General features: G+C 33.5%; 1 protein-coding gene across 1 annotated transcript in view; it reads right to left on the bottom strand.

The window, feature by feature from the left end:
• Positions 1 to 27299, bottom strand: part of SMC6 (structural maintenance of chromosomes 6) — a 73084-nt gene that overhangs the window by 4221 nt on the left and 41564 nt on the right. Inside the window, exons 19-23 of the mRNA XM_008578918.1 lie at positions 21054 to 21191; positions 19829 to 19974; positions 13173 to 13298; positions 9922 to 10027; positions 2101 to 2253 (exon numbers count right to left, since the gene is read on the bottom strand). Coding sequence (XP_008577140.1) covers positions 2101 to 2253; positions 9922 to 10027; positions 13173 to 13298; positions 19829 to 19974; positions 21054 to 21191 — 669 coding nt within the window. The remainder of the gene's footprint in view (positions 1 to 2100; positions 2254 to 9921; positions 10028 to 13172; positions 13299 to 19828; positions 19975 to 21053; positions 21192 to 27299) is intronic.

The following is a 27299-nucleotide window of genomic DNA, read 5'->3' as shown; positions in this document are numbered from 1 at the left end:
GGACAAAAACAATGCATGTAAAGAATAATCATCTTCTATGATTTGTGAATTAGCTTTAAAGACAATTCTCACAGGAGTTTCTATCCCTCTTCAGCAATATCATAGGAAAAATTGACATTGAAGGATTATACAGCACTCACAAGTATAAATCTTGATTCATGAATAAGCATTTACTAAATATTTATTATGGGCTATGTATTATGAGATATAAGTACGATTAAGACAGTTGATAACTGCAAAAAGGTAACAATCTGGCAGAAGATTCAGATATCAAAATAAGTAACTGTAACAGAATAAAAAATATTATGTAATAATATATTTTATAATATAAAAATAATATGAGTTGATGTGGACTGCCAAGGAAACTCTGAGAAGTTCCTAATCCTGCCTGACAGGGTATGAATGTAATGGAAGCCTTCATGAAGGTGACATTTGAGTCAAGTCTTGAAAGAGGAGTAGAGTTTGACAAACAATAAAAAAGGGCACATTAGGCAGAGGCACTGTGTTTAGAAATTTACAAACAGCTTGGTACAGCTGAAAAAGTAGGTAGATACTATTTCATGTAGGATCTCAAAGTTATCCTACAGAATTAAATGTCTATCCCATATATAATAATTAACCACCAAAGGGTTTTATATAGGTGAGTGACCACAGTCAAATCTATTTTATTCTTTTTGTTGTTGCTTTTTGTTTGTTTTTCTTGTACAATCAAATCTATTTTAGAAATATAAACCGCCTAAAAGAAAGAGAAAAGACTGAAGCAGAAGCAAGATTAAAGTGTGGGAGTCTGGACAAGAAGTTATTACCACAGGCAAGAGTGAGGAAAGGGAGATGAGTAGTAATAAAGTCTCAGTGAGAAAGGAGAAGAGAGCAGGGACTAAAGAGAGATTTTAAAAGAGGAACAGACAGAGGTCAGACTTTTAGAAGTAAAAAGGAAGGAAGAATCAAAGAAAAATCACAGGTTTTGAAGTTCGGTAATTGGGTTGATAGTGTCAGTTTGACATTAATTAAGGTAGGGAGTTCAGAAAATGGAGGAGGCTTTGGGAGAAAGACACATTCAGTCTGTGTATGTGTATGGGGGTAGATAGGGTATGGTATCCAGGAAAATTGACAAAAGCATAAAAAGCAAACAAAGAAGACCTCAAACATTTGAGGGCAACAGAATTATGTGGGGCAGCCTGGCAGACTGAAATCAAAGAGTACAACACTAAAACAGGGAAAGAGGAGTGTGGAAGCTGGTAAGAAGACACATTTTAAGAGACGGAGAACAGGTCTGTGGTGCCAAATACTTCAAAGAAATAAACTAAGATTAAAAGCTATGACCTTTGCTAAACAAGCTTTTCTGGAGTGGTGTAGTCTAAATCCAAATTACAGTGGCTTTAGGACAGAACAAGACATGGCATGAAGAAGAGAATGATTAATTGCTAATTTATGAGGACTTACAGTGTGCCTGCACCATAGTTAAGAGCATTACATGCAAGACTTCATTTGAGCCTCACTATAACCCTATGAAGAAGGAAATATTAATAACCTTGTTTTATAGATGAAGAAACTGAAACCCCAAAAGGATAAATACTTTGCCTAACGTCATTTGGTGGCAGAGGTAGGTCTCAAATCCCAGGTTTTTTTTTTAACCTCAAAGTCAAATGCTCTTTCTCTCTTATGTTAATAAACAGTGCCCTTTGGAAAAGTGTGGCTGTGAAGGAAGGGAGAGCAAATGGCAGCTACAGTTAGTCTCAGCAAGGATTGTGAACTGGTTATAATTCTGTATTAAAACAGAAAAGCCTGAACATGTTTATGGGTTGATGGAAATAAGCTAGAGAAGAGGCTGAAGGAGAGAGAGCCTATCTGATGAAGAATAAGGATTTCCATGCAGGGAGAGAAAAGGATGAAATCCAGGACAGGGTCTCTAGAGGTGCTGTATGGTAGCGAGGGAGAGAACCTGAATTCTTTAGTTCTTTCCCATCACTGATCACAGACTGAAGTGTCAGGGCAAGATCTTTTCTGTTATGGGTTAAACTAAAGGAAGATCTGCTTTCTTTCAAAATACGTGTTTTAAACAAGCAAACAAAAATTAAAGAATTTAAAATTTAACAATACCATGTAGACATCAAATTCATCCAGGCATCTGAAAGGAGATTCAGCAATGGACCACAGAGAAAGAATAAAGCACACTGTGGAGAAAGAACGTTCGCCTCCAGACAAGGCTCTCATGTCATTGAAGGCAGCTCTATTTCCCTCTCCAGGCTGAACCTTGAACAGAATGAGTTTGTAAGAAACAAAAAACTAAGTACGGAAACAGTCAAATTAAACTCTTTACAACACAGGTTGGCTAGAATCAGAAAGAATGGGTTTATTAAAAAAAAAAAAAGGACAAGAATAAAATCATTTCAGTAATATGGAAATATCTATTCCATTCAAAATATTTTACAGTAAAACAGTGAACTGTATAATGCTGTTTTGTTTTACTGCAAGAAAATCAAACTGAAAACTTTTTCTCACCACAACTGAACGTTAATCAAATGTTATTGATCAAAATAAATAATTTAAACTAGTCCTCCTGAAAATGTTACAGCTTCAAACATTTAAAAGTGCTCAGATAATTTTTTGTTTCTTGAATTACAGTGACATCTAGTGGTTAAACTGCTTTAAAAGTAACTATCTTGTGTCAAAAGAACACAGGACCAACTTGAAGAGGCTTTCACTGGCCAAAGAACAACAGCAGAAATGGATTGAAAAACATAAAAAAAACTTTAAAGAATTCTTTACTAAATAAGGGTACATAGGAACAATAAAAAGCAATTAATGAAATTAATGAACTTTTTCATACGATTTCCTGAGAAGACAAAACAAAGTAACATTTGGAGGGATTGTTTCATTTTCCCAGAATTCCTGATATACATCTAAATAAGGGTACATAGGAACAATAAAAAGCAATTAATGAAATTAATGAACTTTTTCATACAATTTCCTGAGAAGACAAAACAAAGTAACATTTGGAGGGATTGTTTCATTTTCCCAGAATTCCTGATATACACATATGCATACAAGAACAACAGAGCACCAACCAGTTTTATATCAATAGCAGACACATAGCTTCCAATACTTCCCAATACACTATTTGAAAAATTATGTTGTTCTCAAGTGAGCATTCATTTATTTTTTAATATTCTAAGGGTTATAAAAATTCTGATTTTAAACATACACTGAAAATTTTATATCATCTGTTTGAATCCTCTATGAAAACCCAAATGAAAAAGTAACATTAACATGAGCAATAAAAAACCAAACCAATAACCAACCAAATTTTAAAAACCCACATAAAAACAAGAACTACTAAGATGCAATCCCCTTGTTCCAACACTGCATTTTGTATCAATCATTAGAGTGGTACCCTACATAAATCGTGGAGATCTAACTTTTATCCCTATCTATTACTAACTTATCATGGGATTTCAGTCTTAATTTCTTTATTTGTAAAATGAGGACTGATAATTTAAAGATTCTTAAAGTAACAACATTCTTTTGAATAACAGGAATGATAATGTCGAAAGTCTAGTTTGAATTGTCTTGTACGGTTAGCTCTGGGGATAAATTCTTCAAGTTTTTTCCCGTTAAGAGTATAATTTACATAAAGAACACGAAGCTTAAGTGTAAAGCTCAAATAATTTTTACATGCACACACACACAAACCTGGATAACCATAAATAAGATTGAGACAGAACATTTCAAGCATTTCAGCAAACTCCCTGTGTCATTACCATCCCCCGCAAATGTAACCACTATTCTGACTTTAATCACCACACATTAATTTTACCAGTTTTTGAACTTCATATGTATATACAATATGTACACTCTTGTGAGTGGTTTCTTTCACTCTTCATTGTCAGTTCATCTACGTTGTGTGCAGCAGTAGCTTGTTTTTCATTACTAAATAGTATCCCGTTGTCTGAATATACTCTAATTTATCCATTTGACTACTGGGGGACATTCGGATTGCTCAGCTTTTAACTATTATGAATAAAGCTCCTATGAACATTTTCACATATATCTTTTTGAGGACATAAGCACTCATTTTTCTTGGATTTATGCCCAAGAGTGAAACCATTTTAACAGACATTGACAGGTTTCCAAATTAGTTCCACCAAATTATACTCCCACCAGCAAGGTATGAGAGTTCTAATTCCATATCTTCACCAACGTAAGATATTATTGCCTGTCTTGTTCATGTTAGTCATCAGAGAAATACAAATTTATACCACAATAAGTTACTATCAGACCCTGTTAGGATGACTAAAATGGTTTGTTGTATAAATTGGTATTTCTCTGATGACAACAATTCTAAATGCTTTTTCATGTGCTTATTCACCACTTGGATACCTTAATTTACGAAGTTCCTGTTTAAGCCTTTTGATCCTTTTAAAATGCATTGTCATTCTTTTTCTTAATATTTATCACTTTAAACATTCGAGATGAGTCTTTTGTTGTATACATATTGCAAATATCTTTTCCCAGTCTGCAGCTTCTCTTATCTCTTTTAATGTTACTTTTTAATGAAGAGAAGTTCTTAATTTTAATAAATTCCAAATTATCAATCTTTGTTTTTTAGTAGGGTATTGCTTTTTGTGTCCCGTTTCAAAAATCTTCATAAAAGAACATAAAGAGATTCTCTTCTTCGAGAAGCTTTATTGTTTTACATTTTACATTTAGGTCTATGATCAATTTCTAAATTACCTTTTGTACATAATGTGAATTAGGGAGTCAAGGTTTGTTTGCTATTTATTTATTTTATCAAAAGATATCCAACAATTTGAATTCAACGCCACTCATGAGAAGACCACCCTTTTTACATAGGTTGCAGTGAGTGCTGTTAATCAGGTAACCATATATGTATGGTCTGCCTTGGGCTTTCTATTCTGTTTTGTTCCTACTGTACAATTGATTTCTATTCTCCAATTTCTGCTCTTGTATCTTCATTATCTCCTTTCTACTTGAGTTTATAATTGGCTTTTCTTTTTCCAGCTTCCTGAGATAGAACTTAGATCATTAATGTTCAGTCTTCCTTTTTTTACTAATATATGTATTTACAGCTATAAATTCCCTTGGGAGTTCATATGGCTGTACACTAGAAGTTTTGATACACTTTACTTTTACTATTGTTTGGGTCAAAATTCTATTTCCCATGTGATTTCTTCTTTAACCCATAGATCATTTATAAATGCGCTGCTTAATTTTCTAACATTTGGGAAATCTGGGGTTACCTCTGTTATTTCTAATTTCCCAATCCCTTGAAACTTGTCGAGATTTGTTTTACGGCCAAGAAAATGGTCTATTTTGGTAAATGTTCCACATTAACTTCAAAACAATCTACAATCTGTGGTAGTTTCGTACAGTGTTTAGTAGTTACAACAATTATGTCAGTTTGGTTAATTGTGTAATTTAAATCTTCTATAGTCTTAATGACTTTTCATCTGACTGTTCTATCAATTCCTGCAAAAAATTTGTTAAAATTTCCAACTATAATTGTCAGTTCTTCTACTTTGACTTTCAGTTCTCTCAATTTTTATATATTCTGAAGCTATACTATTAGGTACTTAACAAATTAAAACATTTTTTGAAATAACTTTTGTCACTATAAATGCCCATTTTGGTCTCTATCAATACTTCTGCACACACTCTATTTCGTTATTAATATAACTTTACAGCTTTCTTTTGGCTAATGTTTGCATGATATATCTTTTTTCCATATTTTACTTTTTTAATATTTAAAGTGTCTCTTATAAACAGCATTGGCTCTTACATCCTTCTATCCATTCTGACAATCTTTTGCTTTTAATTATTTAATCCACTTAACATGTAATTACTGATAGATCTAGGTATAAGTCATCCAGCTGACTATTTATTATCAATTTGTCCCATATGTTCTTTATTTCTCCCCTCTTTTTTGTCTTCATTTAACTGAGCTTTTTTTTTTTTCCTATTCTTCTTACTTGGTCTCTAAATTACTTTTTTTTTTTTAAAAGATGACCGGTAAGGGGATTTTAACCCTTGACTTGGTGTTATCAGCACCACGCTCACCCAGTGAGCGAACCGGCCATCCCTATATGGGATCCAAACCCATGGCCTTGGTGTTATCAGCACCGCACTCTCCCGAGTGAGCCACGGGCCGGCCCTAAATTACTTTTTAATTATACATTTCTTTTAAAATTCTGTCCATGTTTACTCTAGAGATTACAATACACATCTTTGATGTAATAGTTTATCTTAAGTTAGTATTGGTATTAATTCCTGAAAGGAGCAAGAACCTTACAACAGTTTAACTCCATGTACTCCTATCCCTTTTTTGAGCTATCATCATATATTTTACATCTTATAAACCCCTCAAGACACTATCACTGCTGTTGTTTTAGATAGCCAAAGCTGTTTTATATTTACCCATATTTACCTTTTGTAGTACTCTCTGTTCCTTCTGCAGTTCCATGTTTCCATCTGAGATCATTTTTCTATTACCTGAAGAAGCTCTTTAGTGTTTCTTGTGGGCCAAGCATACTGAAGAATTTTTTCAGCTTTTGTTTGTCTGAAAACTAAGACGTTTCATCTTCACTTTTGGAAGACAGTTTTGCTAGTTACAGAATTTTAGATAGCAGTTTTTTAAAAAAATGCTTTAGACTATAAAGTCTGTCAGGTGACATTTACCTTCCCTGATTTCTGTTAAAAAGTCTGAATTCTTGTTTTATTGTTGCTCCTTGGAAAATAATATACATTTTTCCTCTTTATTTTTTAAATTTTTGTTATCTTTGTTTTCAGTTATTTGACTACTTTGAGATTAGGCAGGGTTTTCTTTGTATTTATCTCATTTATGGTTTGCTGAGATTTATGAATCTGGGTTGATGTATCTCAGTTTTGAAAATTCTGAACCATTATCTCTTCAGATATTCTTTCTGCCTGAATTCTTGTTTTATTGTTGCTCCTTGGAAAATAATATACATTTTTCCTCTTTATTTTTTTAATTTTTGTTATCTTTGTTTTCAGTTATTTGACTACTTTGAGATTAGGCAGGGTTTTCTTTGTATTTATCTCATTTACGGTTTGCTGAGATTTATGAATCTGGGTTGATGTATCTCAGTTTTGAAAATTCTGAACCATTATCTCTTCAGATATTCTTTCTGCCCATTCTTTGTTCTATCCTACAGGGACTCAAATTATACTTAATTAAAACTGCTCACTGAGCCACTCGCATCTTTTAAGCTCTGTTCAGTGTTTTCTCTCTTTTTTTTAAATGTGGCTCAATTTAGATATATCCTTTTCACCTGCTTTGAGTTCTGCCAATTTTGTTTTCTGTTAGGGTTAGGTCTCACTTGGCTGTTAAATCCACCCAGTGAACTCTTAGTTTCAGATATTGTTTTCAGTTGTAGAATAACCATTGATTCTTTTTGTAGATTCCAGTTCTGTGTTGAAACTCTGCATCCTTTTTGTCCATTTTGTTTATGGTTAACTCTATTTTCTTTACAGATTAATCATGATTAAAACACTAGTCTGTTCTCTCGTGTAACATCAGTGAATCTGGTTTTATTTTCTATTTTTTAAATATCAGTCACATTTCCATGCTTCTTCACATATCTGGTCATTTTTATAGTATTGAAGTATAAAAGAAATACAATAAACTGCACATATTTTAAGTGTACAATTTGGTAAGTTTTAGCAAATGTGTACATACATATAAGTACTATTCAAGATAAAGAACGTCATCTCCAAAAGTTTCCTTATGCCCCTTTGTAACCTGTATCTTGTTCCACTGACCTATTTGTATGTTTTACACCAGTATCCCACTGTCTTGATTACTGTAGCTTTGTAAAGTCTTGAAATCAGTTAATGTATGTCCTCCAATTTTGTTCTTTCTTTTCAAAGTTATTTTGGCTATTTTAGGTCCTTTGAATTTTCAGGTGAATGTTAGAATCGGTTTGCCAATTTCTACAAAAAAGTTTGTTCCCATTTTGATGAGAATTGTGTTGAACCTACAGATTAATTTGAGGAATACTAAAATCTTAATAATACTGAGTCTTCTGTTCCATGAGCACTATATATCTCTTCATTTATTTAGGTTTTAATTTTTCAGCATTTTAAAAAATATATTCTAGCATATCATCTTGCACACCTTTTATCAGATTTTTCCCTAAGTATTTTATATTTTTAATACTATTATGATATTTCCAAATTTTAATTTCTGATAATTTATTGCTAATATACAGAAATGTAATTCATTTTTGTATGCTGTCTACAACCTCGCTAGTAAAGGTTGCACTTACTAGTTCTAGTAGCTTTTTGTAGATTCCCATCAGATTTTCTACATAGATAACCACATTATTTGTGAATAAAGTGAATTTTAATTCTTTCCAAAATGCATGCCTTTTAGTTCTTTTTCTTGACTTACAGCACCGGCTAGAACCTCTAGTACAATGCTGGAGAAAAATAGTGAATGTGAATATGCTTGCCTGGTTTCTGATCTTTGTCTTTTTTTTTTTTTCTTTAATCTTAAGAATGGTATTTTGTATAAAAGAACGTGGAGGCTCCAGAAGATATAATAATCCACCAAAGAGGGGTCGCTTTTCCTTGTATTTGGTTGAAAATATGGCAGAGCTGACAGTAAATCAGGGAGAAAGCTGGGTTGGGGTTTAGTAAGACTTAGTCCACCTTTCATTCATCCTTGTTCCTTGGGCCAGCTGTGCACAACCTCAGAACTCAGGAATTGACTAACTGAAATATCAGTCATGTACCAAGTACTTCCAAAGTTTCTACTGTCTTGCCAGCCCTCCACTACCACCAAAAGTCCAGAATTGGCAAATGCTCCCAGGAAAGAAAACATCCAGCAATGGTCAATTTACCTTTGACAGGCTCCCCCACACCTTGGAATTCAAATTTATCTATTCATTGTTCGTTCTACAGCTTTCTAATGTCTTTAAAAACAAAATTTTTTGTAACTTCCCTGGCTTTCTCATAATTTGCAGTGAGAACAAGGGACTGCTATGATATGCTACCTCCCTACCCACCAGAACAATTCCTCCCAATACTTTCAAATCTGTATATTTGATGATTTGGGCCTTTCAAAAATAGATGGTCGGTGAGGAGGGGCTGGATACGATTTATTGGAAGAAATTTAAACAAAAGGAGAGTAAAAGTTAACTTTCTAATGTGGTTAAAATGCAAAGGTTCCAAACATCATAGATGTTTCAGACACCTAACATTTATTCTAAGCTCTAAAATGGAAGGATAAAATTTATGGCAACTAAGGGTAGTAAGCAATTATTTGAAAATTCTGCCCCAGATTATTTAGAGTGGGTAGTTGTCTTGACTTCCTTACTACACAATTTTTAATGCCATATCCCCACATTCCATCTTTTAATGCATGTGACTATGAAATAATCCAGAGCCATACAGACTCCATAAAGTTGAATGAGGTAAGCTTTGTTTATTCAAAAAAGGCCAGATCTAGGGACAACTTCTGATATAAATAGTATGAAGACAAATACGTGGGGCAGAACTTTCCTGGCTGCCTATAATGAAACTAAAGACTATGGAATTTCCATAATGTTCCACATAATTTAAAATGCTGTGAGAATTTTAAAAAGGAACCCCGGTAGAGTTGAAAGACAAGGTAAACACCTGTCACTGAAAATAAAATTCCTAATTATCACCCCAAGAAAATAATGTGGTTGTCTAAAAAAAAAAGAAAAACTAAACTAGCAGCTTTAATTCAGTAAGATCAATTTAATATTTTCAACATGTTGGTAAAGACTACCCTTAACTTAAAAAATAAGTTCTTCTGTCTTCTTTCTAAAGACAACAGCTTATCAGTGTTTTGTCAAAAGAAAAGAAGCAGCTAATTGTCCTAACGATTAGGATACAAAGAATTAAGACACTTACTGATATAGAAAGAGTTTCATTCTTGTGGTCAAAATTCATTTTTCCACAATAGGCCCGTTGAGATAATAGGTTGTCAAAGTACAATTTGCATCGTAAAGTCAAACACCTTGAAATAAAGAAATTGGGCACATTAAGAAGAAGATAAAGATATAGAAGTATACGTTAAGCATGATCTAAGCATGTAACAACAGAGGAAAACATGCCAAAATGTTGACACTGGTTGTCCATTTAATAGGTGGGTTTGAGATGATCTTTTTTCTCCATGTCTTTTTATTCATTTGTGTCTCTACATTTTTACCAGTTCATTTACTTTTATAATAAATAAACATAACATAAAGGTGTCAACACATATTTAATATATCCCATTATACTACAGTCAGTCCATATGAATGTGTTAATCATTCAACTAAATAATACAAGGCATTACCCTAATACATAAGATGTAAATCTTGTCTCTGAGATGATTAAACTCTAGTGGTAATATGATAAACGGATAAACTGGATAAACTGCCTATTCATTTGCCTGTATCCTCCCAATTCCATAGTAGCAAAAAGGGTAAATTGCAATCTCTTAGTCATCGTGCATCTATAATAACTTGCACATTGCTTAGCACAATGCAAACTATCATTGCCTTTCTGTTTATTAGATGGCATTCTAATGTATGGAAGATCTTTCGCTTCCTCCTCAATTCTTTATTTACTTATTTACCTTTCTATTTACAGGACAGAGTTAGAGATTTTTATTCACTGGATCAATTTTTACTTCATTCATACCATTCTTTAATGTCCTTATTTATTGTGATCCTTAAACTGTCCCAGATTATGCCAACAGGAGCTCCTGCAAGCTGGCTCCTGTGTCCTTTTATTATGACTCCACATTTTGTTTTTGAGCACTTCCTTTTTTCTGGAATAGGAAGAAGCTCATCTGTACCTTTCCTGTCCAGCTCTGGAATCAGCCATTTCTCCATTGAGACCTGGTTCTTTTTAGTGGGAAATGGTAGATAGAGAATAAGATCTGGGTGATAGGTCACTGGCTATTTTTCTTAACATCTTTTCTTCTTAACAAGCCTAGGAGGCTCCTTTCTTCAGAGTAACTATGACTTAATTCTTTCCCCTGCCTCCTATTTCCCTCCCTAAACTGGATTAAATTCCCACACTAAAAAATATTGACACCCTGAGTTTTCCTTTGCTGCTATAGCAACCACTACTAGCTGGTTTTCAAAATTTTCTGTTAACTTTTCTTTCTTTCAATACTGACATGTATTCTTTAATTGCTTCCATTCATGGGATGTCTAAAAGAGACTGTTGCCATAAAATAGCAAGGTTCTCTAGAGTAAAGAGATAAACAATTTTAAAAAATAATTTTTCTTCATCTTCCTAAGATTGGGTAAACAATATTAAACATGTTAGTGGTGAGGAATAATGTCAAGGTAATAAGCTGTAAGACCAATACTTTTACAAAAAACATTTTAAGTACACATTTCTGGGTAATGATATAAAAACAAATCCTATTGCATCTGGAAAAAAATGTATGTTGTAATAGGGACTGGGTTTGTTATTCTGCCTGAAACAACTAAAAAAACTAGACAGTATATTTTGAGTTTTCAGACTCTGGACATCAGAGAGCATAGCAGATTCAGTCAAATGATCTCTGAAAGATGAGAAATAAATGAGTTGAGCCCTATGAATGCCCCAAATTACTACATATGGAAAGAGTAAAGGGGAGTAAAAACCTAAGTGGAGCCTAGAGTTTTCTTGTTTAAGGAGACAAACCTGGGAGTCTGGGGAGGCCAAGGAAACTTCAGTTCACAAGGCTCAGTACTTTCTTAGAGAGGAGAAAATGGCACAAAGGAGGACTAGAGGATCTACAAAGGGCTCCATTCCAGTCTCGAGCTGAGTTCTGACCGGTGCATGTGTGTGAGGATACTACCTGAGGCTGGGGAAAGAAACACCCAAAAGAAGCAGAAGCAATCCCCAAACCTAACCAAAGCCAAGAATAGTTCATGTTCCCATGGGCTAGAGTGAAAACCTCATAATTCACAAGATACTGGTAGAGTACTCAGAAGAGCACTGCCTCAGAGGTAGGAATAAATTAGCCACCACAAAGGGCTGCTGTAGTCCCACCTAACAAAACTTAAAAGCAGCCTCAAAAGGATAAAAATGAATCTTATTTAATTCAAGTCCTAATAACATGCCTATAAAACTGAAACACACATTCCAAAAAATAACCCAGTTAAGAAATATGGTCAAACATATTTCTCTTTATGGCTTTATCTAAATTTCTCTGTACGCACCAGAGCTAGGGATGTGTGTGTGTGTGTGTGTGTGTGTGTGTGTGTGTGTGTGTGTGTGTGTGTGTTTATTTCTGTTGTCTTAAGATTGTAGACTATTGGGTATAAAGCTGAAAAAGATGATACCGAGGGAATGCTACAGGGAAAAAATAAAAGCAAGCAGAAGGACTAGGGTTGCCTTGGATCCAAGTAATATTAAGAGCCATCCTTCCTTATCAACCGTTCTCTGGTTTATTTCTGTTGCTTGTGATATTAATTGGGGTCAATCTATCCCTGAAAGTCTGTACATCTCTGGGTAAGTTAAATAATATCTAGTTTCCCTGATCCTGTATTCATTTTTCAACAAATCTATAAAGTGCCTACTAAATTTCCGGTACAGTTATAGGCACTGGAGATATGACAGTAAACAAAATAGACTTTCTGCGTTCACAGAACTATGCAATTCTAGTAGATCATGGTAAACCAACTGAGACAGTGCCTCAAAGGTCTTACTAAACACTTTTATCCCTTAAGAACATGAAATGTCCAAGGGTGAAAATAGGCTGTTTCAGAACCAATGAGCTCCCATTCAAAGGACCTATTTAAGCAATGAACAGCCATCTCTGAGTTATCTAGTAACTTTTAATTTATTTATAAAAAATAATGTGAGGGCCGGCCCGGTGGCGCACTGCTACAGTGCGCCGCTTGGGAGTGTGGTGGCGCTCCCGCCGAGGGTTTGGATCCCACATACAGACCGGTTCCCGCTCACTGGCTGAGCGAGGTGCGGGTGCAGCACCGAGGGTTGCGATCCCGTTGCCGGTCCCAGTCCGGTACGGGCGCGACACTGAGGGTTGCGATCCGTTGCCGGACACAAAAAAAGAGACAAAAAGACAAAAAAATAAAAATAAAAATAAAAATAATGTGAAAACAAAGAAAACACAAAAATGTATAATACGTAGTAACATTTTTTAATGTACTTACCTCCTAAATTGTTGATATGTTTTGAATCTATGTGTCATTATTTCTTCCAGTAATTTAATAAACCTTTTTAAAGTCCTTACTTTATTATCCAGATCAAGATAGGTTTCTCTTGCTTCTTGGTACTGCCTGTTTTATGAACAAAATATTAAGTAAATAAATACCATTCACAAAAAACATAAAAGTAAAATCTCAAATATTTAACTGGGGAGAACAGGGAGTGCTGATGGGGAGTAGCTGATTTCATAAATTTCTAGGCAAAATATACTCCCAGAATGAGAGTGTGCTACAGAATGAGAGTGTAACCCTGACTGGGAAGGAACAAAGTCCAAGCCATACAGAAGGCAGAGAGAGTATGTGAGCAAGTGCTCAGGTGGGCCCATTGGTGGCAAATCTTAAGAGAATACCAGCAAATACATACCTCCTAAAAGTAAGGGGTCACACTGGGAAAAAAGTTTCCCTTAGTGACAAATGTCAATATGGAATAGAAGTACACAGCGTCAGCATTAGAATCCTTCCACCCCATCCTAAACAGGTCAAAGGGGCAGAAAAGGCATGGCTACTCAGAAGTGCTATTATATAGAGGGAAACGGCCTGTTACTATAGAGAGGGAAAGAAAGATCCTGGCTGAGTATGAAAGGCAACCCTGGCCAAGACTCCCACAGCTACCCCTCTCATCCTCCTTCAAATAACCAGTCCAGGAAAATCTAATTCATTAAAAAAACAAATATCCCAAAAGACACAAGCACAGCATTAAAACAAAGACATTTATGAAAAATAAGAGGTGAAGAGCAGAATTCTCCTACAGACAAAAAAAACTTATTAGAACAATGTTGCCACAAAGTAGATAAAAACTGTAAGTGAACACCATGAATTAAAACACATGAGACAAGTGCTACCAGGAAGGAACACCTCAAAGCAGAAAGAAAAGATCTGAAAGATCAGATAAATAAAAGAACTTCAAAAATAGGTAAACACTAGAAGGTGAAAACCAGACAACAGGAGAAGGTAAAGCAAGAACTTCGAAAAACCAAGGTGGGGAAGGTGAGTGCTTAGTCCAAAGGAGAGGAGGTGGGATGCAAAGCACAGATATAAAGAGAAAATGAGAAAATGAGAAGATGCACAAGGGCAAATAGAACATGAAAAACACATTAATGGAAATAGAAAACAGAAATGAGAAAAGCAAACAAAATTTTAAAAAAGATAAAATGGTTAGATAAAATGATAAATGATAATTAGAGAAGACAAAGATATTCAACATATGGATAACTGAAGACCTCAAACAAGAAAATAAAACAATAGAAGAGAAAATAATTAAAATTCCTGAAAAATTTAAAAAACTAAAAGACTTAAATCTACATATTGAAAAAGTACAACATATACCAAGAAAAGAATCACAGAATATGGACATTCTGGACAAGTTAAAGGACTTTATAGACAAATACCATCATAAACAAGATATTTGGGCGCCGGCCCGGTGGCGCACTGGATAAGTGCGCCGCTTGGGAAGCGTGGCGGCGCTCCTGCCCGAGGGTTCGGATCCCACATACAGACCGGTTCCCGCTCACTGGCTGAGCGAGGCGCGGGAGCAACACCGAGGGTTGCAATCCCATTGCCGGTCCCCGGTCCGGTACGGGGGCAACACTGAGGGTTGCGATCCGTTGCCAGACACGGAAAAAGACAAAAAAAGACAAAAAAAAACAAGTCCGGTACGGGGGCAACACTGAGGGTTGCGATCCGTTGCCAGACACGGAAAAAGAAAAAAAGACAAAAAAAAAACCGAAAAAGACAAAAAAAGACAAAAAAAAACAACAACAAGATATTTGTTATAGAAAGTATGGGCCAAAGATTTTATATTAGGCTAAACTATCCTTTAAAAATTTAAGTTAAAGACAAATAATTATGAACCTGCAAAAGCACAGAACATATTCATATAAGCCATTTTTAAAGAAATTAGAAAACAAACAACTTTTCAAATGGCTGCATGGACATTAGGAAACAGATAAAATTTATTCCTCACACCATACACAAGAATAAACTCCACACAGATCAGAGATGTAAACATAAAAAATGAACATAAGAAAGTACTAAAAATAAATAGGTAAATTCCTCTATAACCTAGATGTAGAGAAAGGCTTTTTAAACTATGACCCCAAATCCAGATGTAATGAAAGACTGTCAAGCTGGACTAAATAAAAATAATCACTTCATGGCAACCCCCTCCCCCCAAAAATAACATAAGCAAATTCAAAAGAGAAATAACAAATTATAAGAAAAATCTGCAACATACAGCTAATATCCCTAATAATATATATTTTTTAAAAACTTAAAATTTGAGAAAAAAATAAAAAATACTATTGAGTCATTACTCAATACATAGATAATTTTTAGGGTATAAAAATGTTTTTTAAATATATTTTTTAAAGTTCAGTTTTATTCATGATGGAATGTAATTAAAACTACATTAATATACCATTTCTTAGCCTTCAGATGGGCAAGAATTAAAAAGCTTATACTATCAACTCTGTTGGCAAGGTTATGGGGAGGCATCTTATCTCATACAATGTTGGTTCAAATGCAAAAATGGTACAAACTCTATGGAGATTTAGCAATATCTAACAAAACTACTTACGCATTTAGGCTTCAATCTAGTAAAGTCACTTCTGAAAACGTACCATGAAGATACAGACAGACATCTAACAACATGAGAACACACACACACACACACACACACACACACACACACACGGTAATTCATTACATCATTATATCTACAAAAAATTGGCAATGACTTACGTGCACAAACAAAATAACTGAATAAACTACAGTACAGATCAATGTGTGTGCACGTGCACAAACACAGGAGAGTAAAATAAAGCTGTAAAAAGAATGAGGAAGTTCTCAATGAACTGATATGGAGTGATTTTTCAGGATATATTGTTAATCCCGAAACCCTTTTATTTTGATAAAGGCAAGGCAGCTGACTATCTTTTGTGAAAAAAGTAGAGGAACTAAGGAAAAAGGAAAATACATATGGACCTGCTTACTTTCACAAACAAACACCAAAAATAGAAAACAAAAAAGAATTAGTGCTTACAAGGGGCAGGTGGGAGGGAATGGGGTGGAAATGATAAGTGAGGGAGGACATTTCTCTGAATATACTTTGTGTATAGCTTTGACTTTTGGAAACACTGTTCATTTCTACATATTCCCCCCAAAATTAAATTAAATCAACAAGGATAGGAGAAATCTAAAACTGAACACAAACAAGAACAAATGAAAACATTTCTGCTTCAAGTTAATATCTACCACATCAAACAAAGAGAAAAAAACTAATTCAAATAACTTTAGAACACAGTAACTTTATTAAAATACTAGTGGAAAAATAATTGCATGCACATTTTTCAGTAAATTTGCTTTTTGTAGCGGAGTATTATGGGACTGAGTAAATGTAACGTTGAAAGCCAGCGTTCCTACTGTGGAAGAAGGAAGACAGAAACATGGAGTAAAGTCAGGTAAAGACCTTTGTGATACTGGACTGTAACTGAAGATATTGGAGGTATCAATATGAACTCATGTTTTCAGCTCCATTCACTGAAAGGTCCTAGAAGAAATGCCACCCCAGTTAATAATTAGCATCCTTAGAACCTAAATTCTGTTTTTAGGTAACATTCCCCTCTAAAAGGAACCAGGGCTCTTTGGAGAAATGACTGACTCCAAGGCTGGGTCAGTGAAGGTAAAGAATGAGCTTGAAACACCTTGTTATGCCACAAAATAAGAAAAAGCTCCAAGAAGAAGACAGAAGACAGAAAACAGAAGAAGATGAAGACAGAAGACGACGACAACGATGACGAAGAAGAAGAAGAAGAGGAGGAGGAGGAGGAGAGCATGGTAAACAGTTTGAAAAGGCTCTATTTGACCAAAGGTGGAACAATTTAATCATCAAAATAAACAAACAATAGCCCATTAAATAAAATAGGAATCGCTAAGCCCATATTAACAATAGGTGAATAAGTAATCAATAAATCTGGAAGAAGGAAGGCTCTTTTTTATAAATGATTGATAAACATGGAGGATGCTGTGAAATGGGAAAATCACCATTTTTGTAATCAGCATAGTAAAGATTGGTTCAGGCAAGAATTGTCAGCAGATGGTAAATTTAGGCCTAAAAATATAATGAAAAACAGGATATTGGGAGAGGTGCTAAGTATCTCCTCACAGAATGCTTATTAATTGCAAGGGAAAAAACAGTGAAACATATATAATGAAAAAAACAAAGAACACCTTTAACTGGGTGGTCAAAATTAACATCACCAGTAAGGATGAGAAAAATATTATGTGCCTCTAGATGTGACACCCAGAAAAAGACACATCATCCTTTATATAGTATCCTGACAAAGAATACATAACATGAACCTAAGTATAAGGAAATATCAGATAAACCCAAAGAGCATTAAGTAAATAACATGGCAAGTAAGTGAAATCTGTGATCTTAGATTACATTCTATACAGTAGGAAAGACATTGAGAATTTACAACACTGGAAATTGGACTGTAGATTCTATCAGGGTTAAGTTTCCTGCATTTTATAACTGTATGGTGGCTATGTACTTGTTCTTAGGAAATATATGTTGAAGTACCAAGAAGTAAAGGATCATGACACAGTTGGCTCTCTGTATCTGTGGGTCCACATCCTTGAATTCAACCAAGAGCAGACTGTTGTACAGTATATGTATGTATTGAAACAACACTATACCCCACAAATACATACAAGTAAATACTAAAATAAAATAAAGTAGAAAAGAAAATATTTGAGGGAAAAAATTCACAAAATTTGATTTTGCTGCACACCAAATACTATGTTGAGTCTATGTGAATGAAGTGATGTGTAGGCACTGTATTAAGGACCTGCAGAGGTCCTGGAACCAATCCCCCATGGATACTAAGGGATGATTGTATATGGAACTTCCTTTCAAATGGTGCAGAAAAAATTAAAACATACATGTGTTACATATATGTATATGTATGCACACTTTATATATATATATATATAATGGTGCAGAAAAAATTAAAACATACATGTGTTACATATATGTATATGTATGCACACTTTACACACACACACACACACACACACACACACACACACACACACAGAGTCTTTCAATAATGTTTGAAACTTTAACATCTTTGACATTTGTGATAATGTAATATATGTTTATGTCCACCAAATCCAGGCAATTTCTCCATTCAATATGTATTAATCCCAGATGGGAAAATTCACTAGGACTGAAATATTGTATGAGGTCCAGCTGCTTCTTAATTATTAAAATTATTATTTTCATTTTATAACAAATAGGAAGAGAAATGAACTATCTGCGTGAGCATGGAATTAAAATTGTTTTTGCACAAAAAATATACCTTAGGATGAAAAATAACATATACTCACATTACCTTGCAATGGTATATAGAAATACTGAAAGCATACCTTATACATTAATAAAATAAGATAAAGTAAAAGGAAAGAAAAGTCATGAGGATGCTGAAAATAGGAAGTGAAACTTTTTACTGTGTCCTTTTACATTGTATTTTTAAAACATGATGTATTACCTATTTAAAAAACAAAGAGTTCTTACTATTTGGATGTTTCTTCCCATTGTTTTCCAATGTTTTTGAAAATAGAATAGTGATCACTCCTGTTCTCAGTCTTTTTTTTTAATATAAAAGGTTCTTCATAAAGAATAGCTGTAATTTTCTACTATAATTTAACTACTCTCCAACAACTGCACACAATTTCTGATTTTTCTTCAGAATTATAAAACTTTTATAGAATGACATTTTAACATAAACGCCTTCTTATATCTATAAAATTTTATATCTATAAAATAATGCTGAAATAAACATCTCTGACCATAAATTGTTTTTCATTTTAAACTGTTATAGAAACAAAATTACTTGACCAATCAAAATTTCAGCAAAATATTTTGACATTTACTGCCCAAATGCTTTTCAGAAAGACTTTAATAAGAATAATAATGACTAATATTCTTATTTCCTACATATTCTGTTTACTATGGATTATCTCATTTAATCTTCCTAACAGCCCTATAAGTATTATAATTATATCCATTTTGCAAATGAGAAAATTAAGGTCCAGAGAGGTTAGATATATAAGTAGGTTTTAGAATTGCAATTTAAACTGAGGCATTTTCTTCAGAATCTGTGCTCTAATTACACTAGAACTTCCATATTTGCCAGTACAGTAATATAAAAATATCTGTTTTACTGAAACCTCGTTGACTTGGGGTAGTAGTGTTGTTTTAATCTTATCCAATTTGATGTATTTAAAAAATGACTTCTAATTCTTTTGATTCACAATTCTTTGGTTACTTGTGAAGCTGAACATTTTCACGTCTATATGAATTTTATAGATATAAAAAGGCATTTATGTTAAAATGACATTCTATAAAAGTTTTATAATTCAGAAGAAAAAAGTTTACTGTTAACTAACACACATAATAAATGACTATTTAAGCTGATAACTATTTGTTGTAGTAAAACTTCATCCACATTTAAGATTTATCTATAAACATTTATTTTTATGCCTTGATAATATGCATGGATAATATAAGAAAGTAGAAAAAGTTAACAGCCAGTAACCTCATTATTTCCTCTCGATCTCCGTGACTAGCATGTTCTGCCTGTATCTTCTGTCTTAATCGATTAATTTCTTTGTCCAGAATTGATGCAGATTTTTTTACTTCTATCCGCTCCGGGCAGATTTGTCTTGCTTGTGACATTTTCTCCTGAAAAGATAGATGTTTAATATCTTTAACAGTCTTCTTTGATATAAAAATTCATTATACTACTTCTGCCAAAATGTGCAAATTAAAATTATTATGTTTATAATTACACTTAATATTGATGGTATTTAAGCTTTATATTGAGAACACACAGTCCAGAGTCATCATAAATCTTCAAGAGAAAACTGCAGTACTGTGTATAACTTTAATAACTTGTAAGATATCCATAACTTCCTGGTGAAACAAATTCAAAGTAGCAGTTACAAAACACTGGCACCCAGGGCACTGAGGTCAGACATAGCTTTCCATGTGCTTCAGGATGGACTCTGACCAACAATATTATCGAAAACACAAATAAAAAGACCTTTACATTTGTAAAAAATTTTAAAATGCAAAGCACTTTTATACATAGTACTTATTTTGTGTTCATGACATTCTGTATTATTATTATCTTAAACAAATAGGGAAATGGATTACAAAGTTTAAACCATTTTCCTTAAGACATATAAAAACAAAGCTGAATTCTTCTAGTTAGGACAAGAATATCTTCAATTTATTCTCCTTTAAAAACAGAGCCGCTACTTAGAATTGTTAACAAGCATGTCTAGTAGGAACTAAAATCCAGCCCATCCCACACCCTAGCTACTCAAAGGAAGGGCTGCCTTTTTTTTTTTGACACAAAGCGGCTATTGTCTTGCAAAGCAGGGCATCTAAGGAGCTATGGTAGCCGACAGAGAGCTCCTTTTTTAAATCACTCAGGAGCTACTCAAAGGAAGGGCTGCCTTTTTTTTTTTGACACAAAGCGGCTATTGTCTTGCAAAGCGGGGCATCTAAGGAGCTATGGTAGCCGACAGAGAGCTCCTTTTTTAAATCACTCAGGAGTGTGATGTGGGACTGTCCAAGTCTTACTTATTTGAAGGTCCCAAAGCCTCTTCATCTATTGATTCACCCAAACACCTATTACTCTATACAAAACAGACATTCAGACTTGTCTGTTTTTTGAAACATGACATTAGGGAAAACACTAATAACCATGACTAAGGTTGTTAGTAAGCTGAAAGAAAAAAAAAATAGTGGATAACCTCTAATTCTTTCTCTTTCATATCCAGCTCTCGTTTCTTTTTATTTAACGTATCCAAGTGTTCTTTTTGTTTTTCTTCGTAATGCCGCTTCCCTCGTTTTTGGTTATCCACTTCAGAATCAGCAAGGTTTAATTCGTCCTGTTTAAATAAAGCCAAAATAATCTATAAGAAAAATGTTTTTTATTTTTTTTTCAGCACAGGTATAAAACTAATAACAACTCAATAAATCAACTAGGATTATGTTGCTTGAGGAGGCAAGTGTTAGAATTCATATCCATATGTGTCTGAATAGAAGTGAGGATTTTCCTAAAATTAGGAATTCACATTATATTCAAACTCTTATAAGAAGTCTACATATATTATGGTACTTTCAACTTTATTTTGGTTAACCAGGTAGTTTTGGGGGAATCTACGTTAGCCTTAAAAACTTAAAACCATGCAAGTGTTGGATATTTACAGAGGTCACCTGACAAAGGACACCTGGTTTTAAAAAAGGTGGGTGGGGGACAAGGGAAGAATGCAAAGAAATTTAAGACTGATTTATTTAGTCATTTCTGGAGGTATAAACTCATATCTTGAGCACAAAATATAATTGTGAAGTCGCTTCCTAAGATCACTTTAAAACTAAATAGTAGTAGACTATCATAAGGTTAAGGTATATATCATAATGTACAGGAATCACTGGAAAAAAAAACAAGGGGTATAGTTAAAAAAATAAGAGATAAAAAAGGAACACTAAAAATTACTTGGCAATCCTAAAGGAAAGAAGAGAGAAAATAAGAACAACAAAAACTAGATGGTTGAGATACAAATAGCAGCTAACTACTAGTTCATGATGAAATATGGAATTCTTTCTTTTTAAGATCAAGTGCAAGGGAAGGATGCCTAGTCCCATCGCTTCTATTCAACACTGTATTACAGGTCAACATTTACTGGATGTCCTGGCTAGTTCAATTAAAATAAGAAAAGGAAATGAAAAGCACAAAAATCAGAAAGGAAGAGTACAGTTTTACAGCTGTATTTAAAAGACACATGACTGTGTAAAAATTTCAAAAGAAAAGCTTTAAAAACTGATAAGTGAACTTAAAAAGGTCACTGTATACAAGGTCAATACAAAAATCAGTAATACTCATACTTGTATATAATAGAAATAATTGAAAAATAATTTAAAACATTTTCTGTAGCATGAAAAACAATATCTAGAATATGCAGATAACTCTTACAACTCAAAAGACATATAACCCAGTTGTAAGAAGGGCAAAGATCTGAACAGACATTTCTCTAAAGAAGATATACAAATGGCTAACAAGAACATAAAAATGTGCTCAACAGTTATTAGCCATAAGGAAAATGCAAATCAAAATCACAAGACACCAGTTCACATTCACTAGGATGGTTAAAATAAAAAAGGCAGACAATACCAAGTGTTGACAAAAATGTGGAGAAATTGGGACATCCAAACATTGTTGATGAGAATATAAAATGGTATAATCACTCCAGAAAACGGTTTCAAAGTCCCTCAGAATATAGCATAACCGCGTACCTTAGCAATTCCACTCCTAGGTATCTATCCAAGAGAAATGACAACATGTATCTACACAAAAACTTTTACACAAATGTTCACAGCTGCAGCACCCACCCAAATTTCTATTAACTGATGAATGGATAAATAAAATGTGCTATACCCATTCAATAGAATATTATGAGGCAACAAAGAAGAACGAAGCTCTGATAAATGCTACAACATAGATGAACCTTAAAAACATTATGCTAAGTGAAAGAGGCAGTCACAAAAGATCACATATTGTATGACTCTACTTATATTAAATGTCTAGAATAGGCAAAACATTATGCTAAGTGAAAGAGGCAGTCACAAAAGATCACATATTGTATGACTCTACTTAAATGTCTAGAATAGGTAAATCTATGGAAACATGAAGTAGATAAGTGGTTACCAGGGACTGGAGGGAAGAGAGAAGGGGAGTGACTGCTGTTCAGCATGGGTTTCTTTTTTAGGCGATGAAAATGTTCTAAAATTGATTGTGGAGATGGTTGCAAAACTCTGTGAATATACTAAGAACTATTGAACTGTACACTTTAAAATGGATGAATTCTATTGAACAATATATAAATATTGATTAGATCCTTTTGAGTTTTTCTATATCCTTGCTGATTTTTTAGTTGTTCTATCAATTGTTGAGGGAGTTCTACCAGATTTTGCTTCTTATACTTTTATGCTGCAGCTCTGGTGTTTGAGCACACATATTTAGGACTGCTATGTATTCCTGGTGGATTAACCTTTTGTCATTATATCATGCTCTTGTCTGTCTCTGGTAATTTTCTTCATTTTTGAAGTCTACTTTATCTGATATTAATATAGCTGCTCCTACTTTCCTTTGATTGATATTTGCAATATATATCATTTTCCATCCTTTCACTTTCAACTTGCCTGTATAGCCATATTTGAAGTGAGCTTTTGACAGACAGCACAGTCATGTTTTAATCTACTCTGCCTATATCAATTACCTAAGACAATAAGTTTATTTAGATCATTTGCAGTTATTCTTGTGTAATTATTCCTGTTAGAACTTGAGTCTTTCATTTTTCTTTTACTTGTTTTTTATCTGTCTTCTTTTTCCTGCCTCATGTGTGTTATTTGAACATTGTTATAGGATTCCATTTTGATTTATTTATAGTATTTTTGAGGGCGACTCTTTGTATAGTTTTTTTAGTAGCTGCTCTAGATATTACATTATATACATCTAACATCAGTCTATCAGTGTCATTATTTTACCAGTTTGAGAATTACAAAGATCTTACCTCCCTTTGTATCTCTTTTCCCTTCCCTATTTTTAATGTAATTATCCCTTCCCCATTAGTATAAATATCTCCTCTACATACATTTAGAATCATCACACACATTATTTTTGTTTGCTCTCTAAACATAATTTTATAAATTCAAGAAGAAAAGGAAATTCCATTGCATTTACCCACATTTTTATCTTATATTTCTTCCTTCCTGATGTTACAAGATTCCATCTTTAATTGTTCCCAAAAATTTTATAAATTCAAGAAGAAAAGGAAATTCCATTGCATTTACCCACATTTTTATCTTATACTTCTTCCTTCCTGATGTTACAAGATTCCATCTTTAATTGTTCCCAACAAATTTCCTAAGTTCGCCTTCACCTGAGAATGTCTTGACTTTTCCTTTATTGCTAAAAAATATTTTTGCTGGACATGGATTCTGGGTTGACAAGTTTTTTATTTTAGCACTTGAAAAATGCTGTGCTACTTCCATCTGTCCTCCACAGTTTCTGATGAGAAATTTGCCATCATTCAAAATATTTTTTCCATATAGGAAAAAATATAGGTAAGGTTTCTCTCTTGTTGTTTTTAAGACTTTGTCTTTAGTTTTCAGAAGTTTGACTATAATGTGTCATATTGTGCATTACTTCAGGTTTGTTCTGTTTGGGGTTTACTTACTTTCTTTAATCTGTAAATTAATATTTTTTGCCAAATTTGCAAAGTGTTCATCAATTATTTCTTTGAGTACTTTTTCAGCCCTGCCCTCTTTTTCCTCTTTCTGAGACTTTAATGACACAAAAATGTTAGCTATTTTGTTATAGCCTCACAGGTCCCTAATGCACTGTTCATTTTTTTTTTAAATTTGTTTCAGTCTTTTTTTTTTTTTTGCATCAGTCTATTTTCTCTGTTGCTCAGATTTATAAGGGATAATAAGAAAATACTATGAAAAACTTCATTTTCAACATATTTGACAATTTAGGTGAGAAAGTAAAATCCCTAAAGATACAAATTACCAAAACTGATCTACATGAAAAAGAAAACATGAATAACTCATTATCAACTAAAGGAACTTTATTCATATTCAAAAACCATCTCACAAAGAAAATCACAGGCCAAGATGGCTTCAATGGTGAATTCTATTAAATACTTAAAAGGAAGAAACAATCCCAAATCTGCAAAAACTTTCCAATAAGAGAAGAGGAAGCGCTCTTGAACTCATTTTATGAGGCCAATAAAGCCAGACAAAGACATCACAAGAAAAGCAAATCACAGACTAATTAATGAACATAGAACTAAAAATCTTTAATAAAATTTTGACAAACAGAATCCAATTAAAAGGCAATTATGACCAAGTAGGGTTTGCAAGGTTGGTTTAATATGTGGCAAAACGCCAACACCATTATTCTCCATGTTAATAAAGAAGGAAAACCATATGATTACTTTAGCAATAATCTTATTTATTGCTAAGTATTTAGCCAAGAGAAATAAAAACTTATGTTCACACAAGAACCTATACAATCACGTTGCTGCTTAATGACGTTTTGGTTGAGAACAAACCACATATATATGACAGTGGTCGGAACCACAGGGTATACTATATAGCCGGTGTGTAGTAGGCTATCCCATCTAGGTTTGTGTAAATACACTCTGATGTTTACACACAACAACAAAACTGCCTAATGACGCATTTCTCAGAATATTTTCCCCATGGTTAAGCAACACATGACTGTGCTGAAATGTTTATTGTAGCTTTATTCATAATCACCCAAACTGGAAATCACTCAAAGGTTCCTCAATAGATGAATGGATAAACAAAGTGTGGTACATCCATACAGTGGAATTACTACTGAGCAATGTGAAGAAACAAACCATTGATACATGTAATATGGATAAATCTCAAATACACCATGCTAAATGAAAAAAGCCAGACTCAAGAGGTTACATACTATATGATTCCATTTAAATGACATTATGTAAAAGGCAAGACTAAGGGTAAGAGGAGGTCTAACTAGAATGGGGCAGGATGAGGGAATTTTGGTGGATGACAGAACTGCTCTGTATTCTGATTCTTGTAAAAGGATTCTTGTTAATAACATTCCTCTTGGTTTCTGGGTAAAGCACAACTCTGTGCACTTGTCGAAACTCATAGAAGTATACACCAAAAAGAGTGAATTTTACTATATATAAATTAGAAGAAAAAATTTTTAAAGTAGTATTTTAAAATAATGCAGATAAGAGAAGATCAAGAACCATGGAAAAATGCATTACTCACCTATTCTAATTATTAAAAATATAGCTGTAGAAGAAAAAATTTTTAAAGTAGTATTTTAAAATAATGCAGATAAGAGAAGATCAAGAACCCTGGAAAAATGCATTACTCACCTATTCTAATTATTAAAAATATAGCTGTAGTCATGACAAAGACACAAATGTTGAAGAGATGTGAAAGGTTAAATAAAATTAATTCATGAAATGTGAATGGCAATAAAGCAGTATTTCTAAATATTATATGTATCACTTCATATATGTGATCCTGAGTTCAAGTATAACTAAATTAATTAACTGAATGTTACAAGTACCCATTCAATTATTTTGCCTCATAATTTCATATATGAATGTGGCCGAAATATACTTTCCCTTATAAGGCAAATTCCCATTTTCCATTAATAATATAAAAAGATTTTAAAGATGATATATGCACAGTCATCAATTATGGCAACTGTTCTCTAACACCGATTTATAGTTTGACAGCATTATAACCAATTTAGATGTTTTAAAAAATACATATATTTCCAGACTCCACATTTGGAGATTTCATTTTAGTAGGTCTGGGATCCCTGAATCTCGATTTTTAAAACGGTTCTTAAGAATCATCAAACTAAGATTTAGACTGTCAGATTGTTTGTTCATTTGGTTTGGTACACAATGTCTTATTCACTAATGTTCAGATCAGCTTTCTCTGTGACAGCTCAAAACTAGAAACCCAAATGTCCATCAACAGGTAAATGGATAAACAAGTTGTGGTATATTCATACATGGAATATTATTCAGCAACAAAAATAAATGAGTTATTGATTTAAGTAACAATCTGGATGAATACCACAATTTTATTTAAAACCAAAAGGGAACCAAGAGAGCATTTCATCTAATTTTATTTTAATGATATGTAAAACAGATCTAGTCATAGGAAAATGCAGTTAATAACATACCTCTTGGTTTCTGGGTAAAGACTAAAATAGATTAGGTCAAAAATTAAACTTTGATGTCATCCTAAACCTGTAAAATTTCTATGCTTTAAGAAGTTATAACCTTTAAATAATAGGCTAAGGGCTGGCTAGTTCGCTCAGGTGATTAGAGCACAGCCTTATAACACCAAGGTCATGGGTTCAGATCCCTATACAGGCCAGCCTCGCGCTTTAATTGGTGAAAGGGTGTTGG

Source organism: Galeopterus variegatus, unplaced genomic scaffold, assembly GCF_000696425.1.
Source record: "Galeopterus variegatus unplaced genomic scaffold, G_variegatus-3.0.2 Scaffold1781, whole genome shotgun sequence".
Lineage (NCBI taxonomy): Eukaryota > Metazoa > Chordata > Mammalia > Dermoptera > Cynocephalidae > Galeopterus > Galeopterus variegatus.
This window is presented reverse-complemented; position numbering and strand designations above follow the sequence as displayed.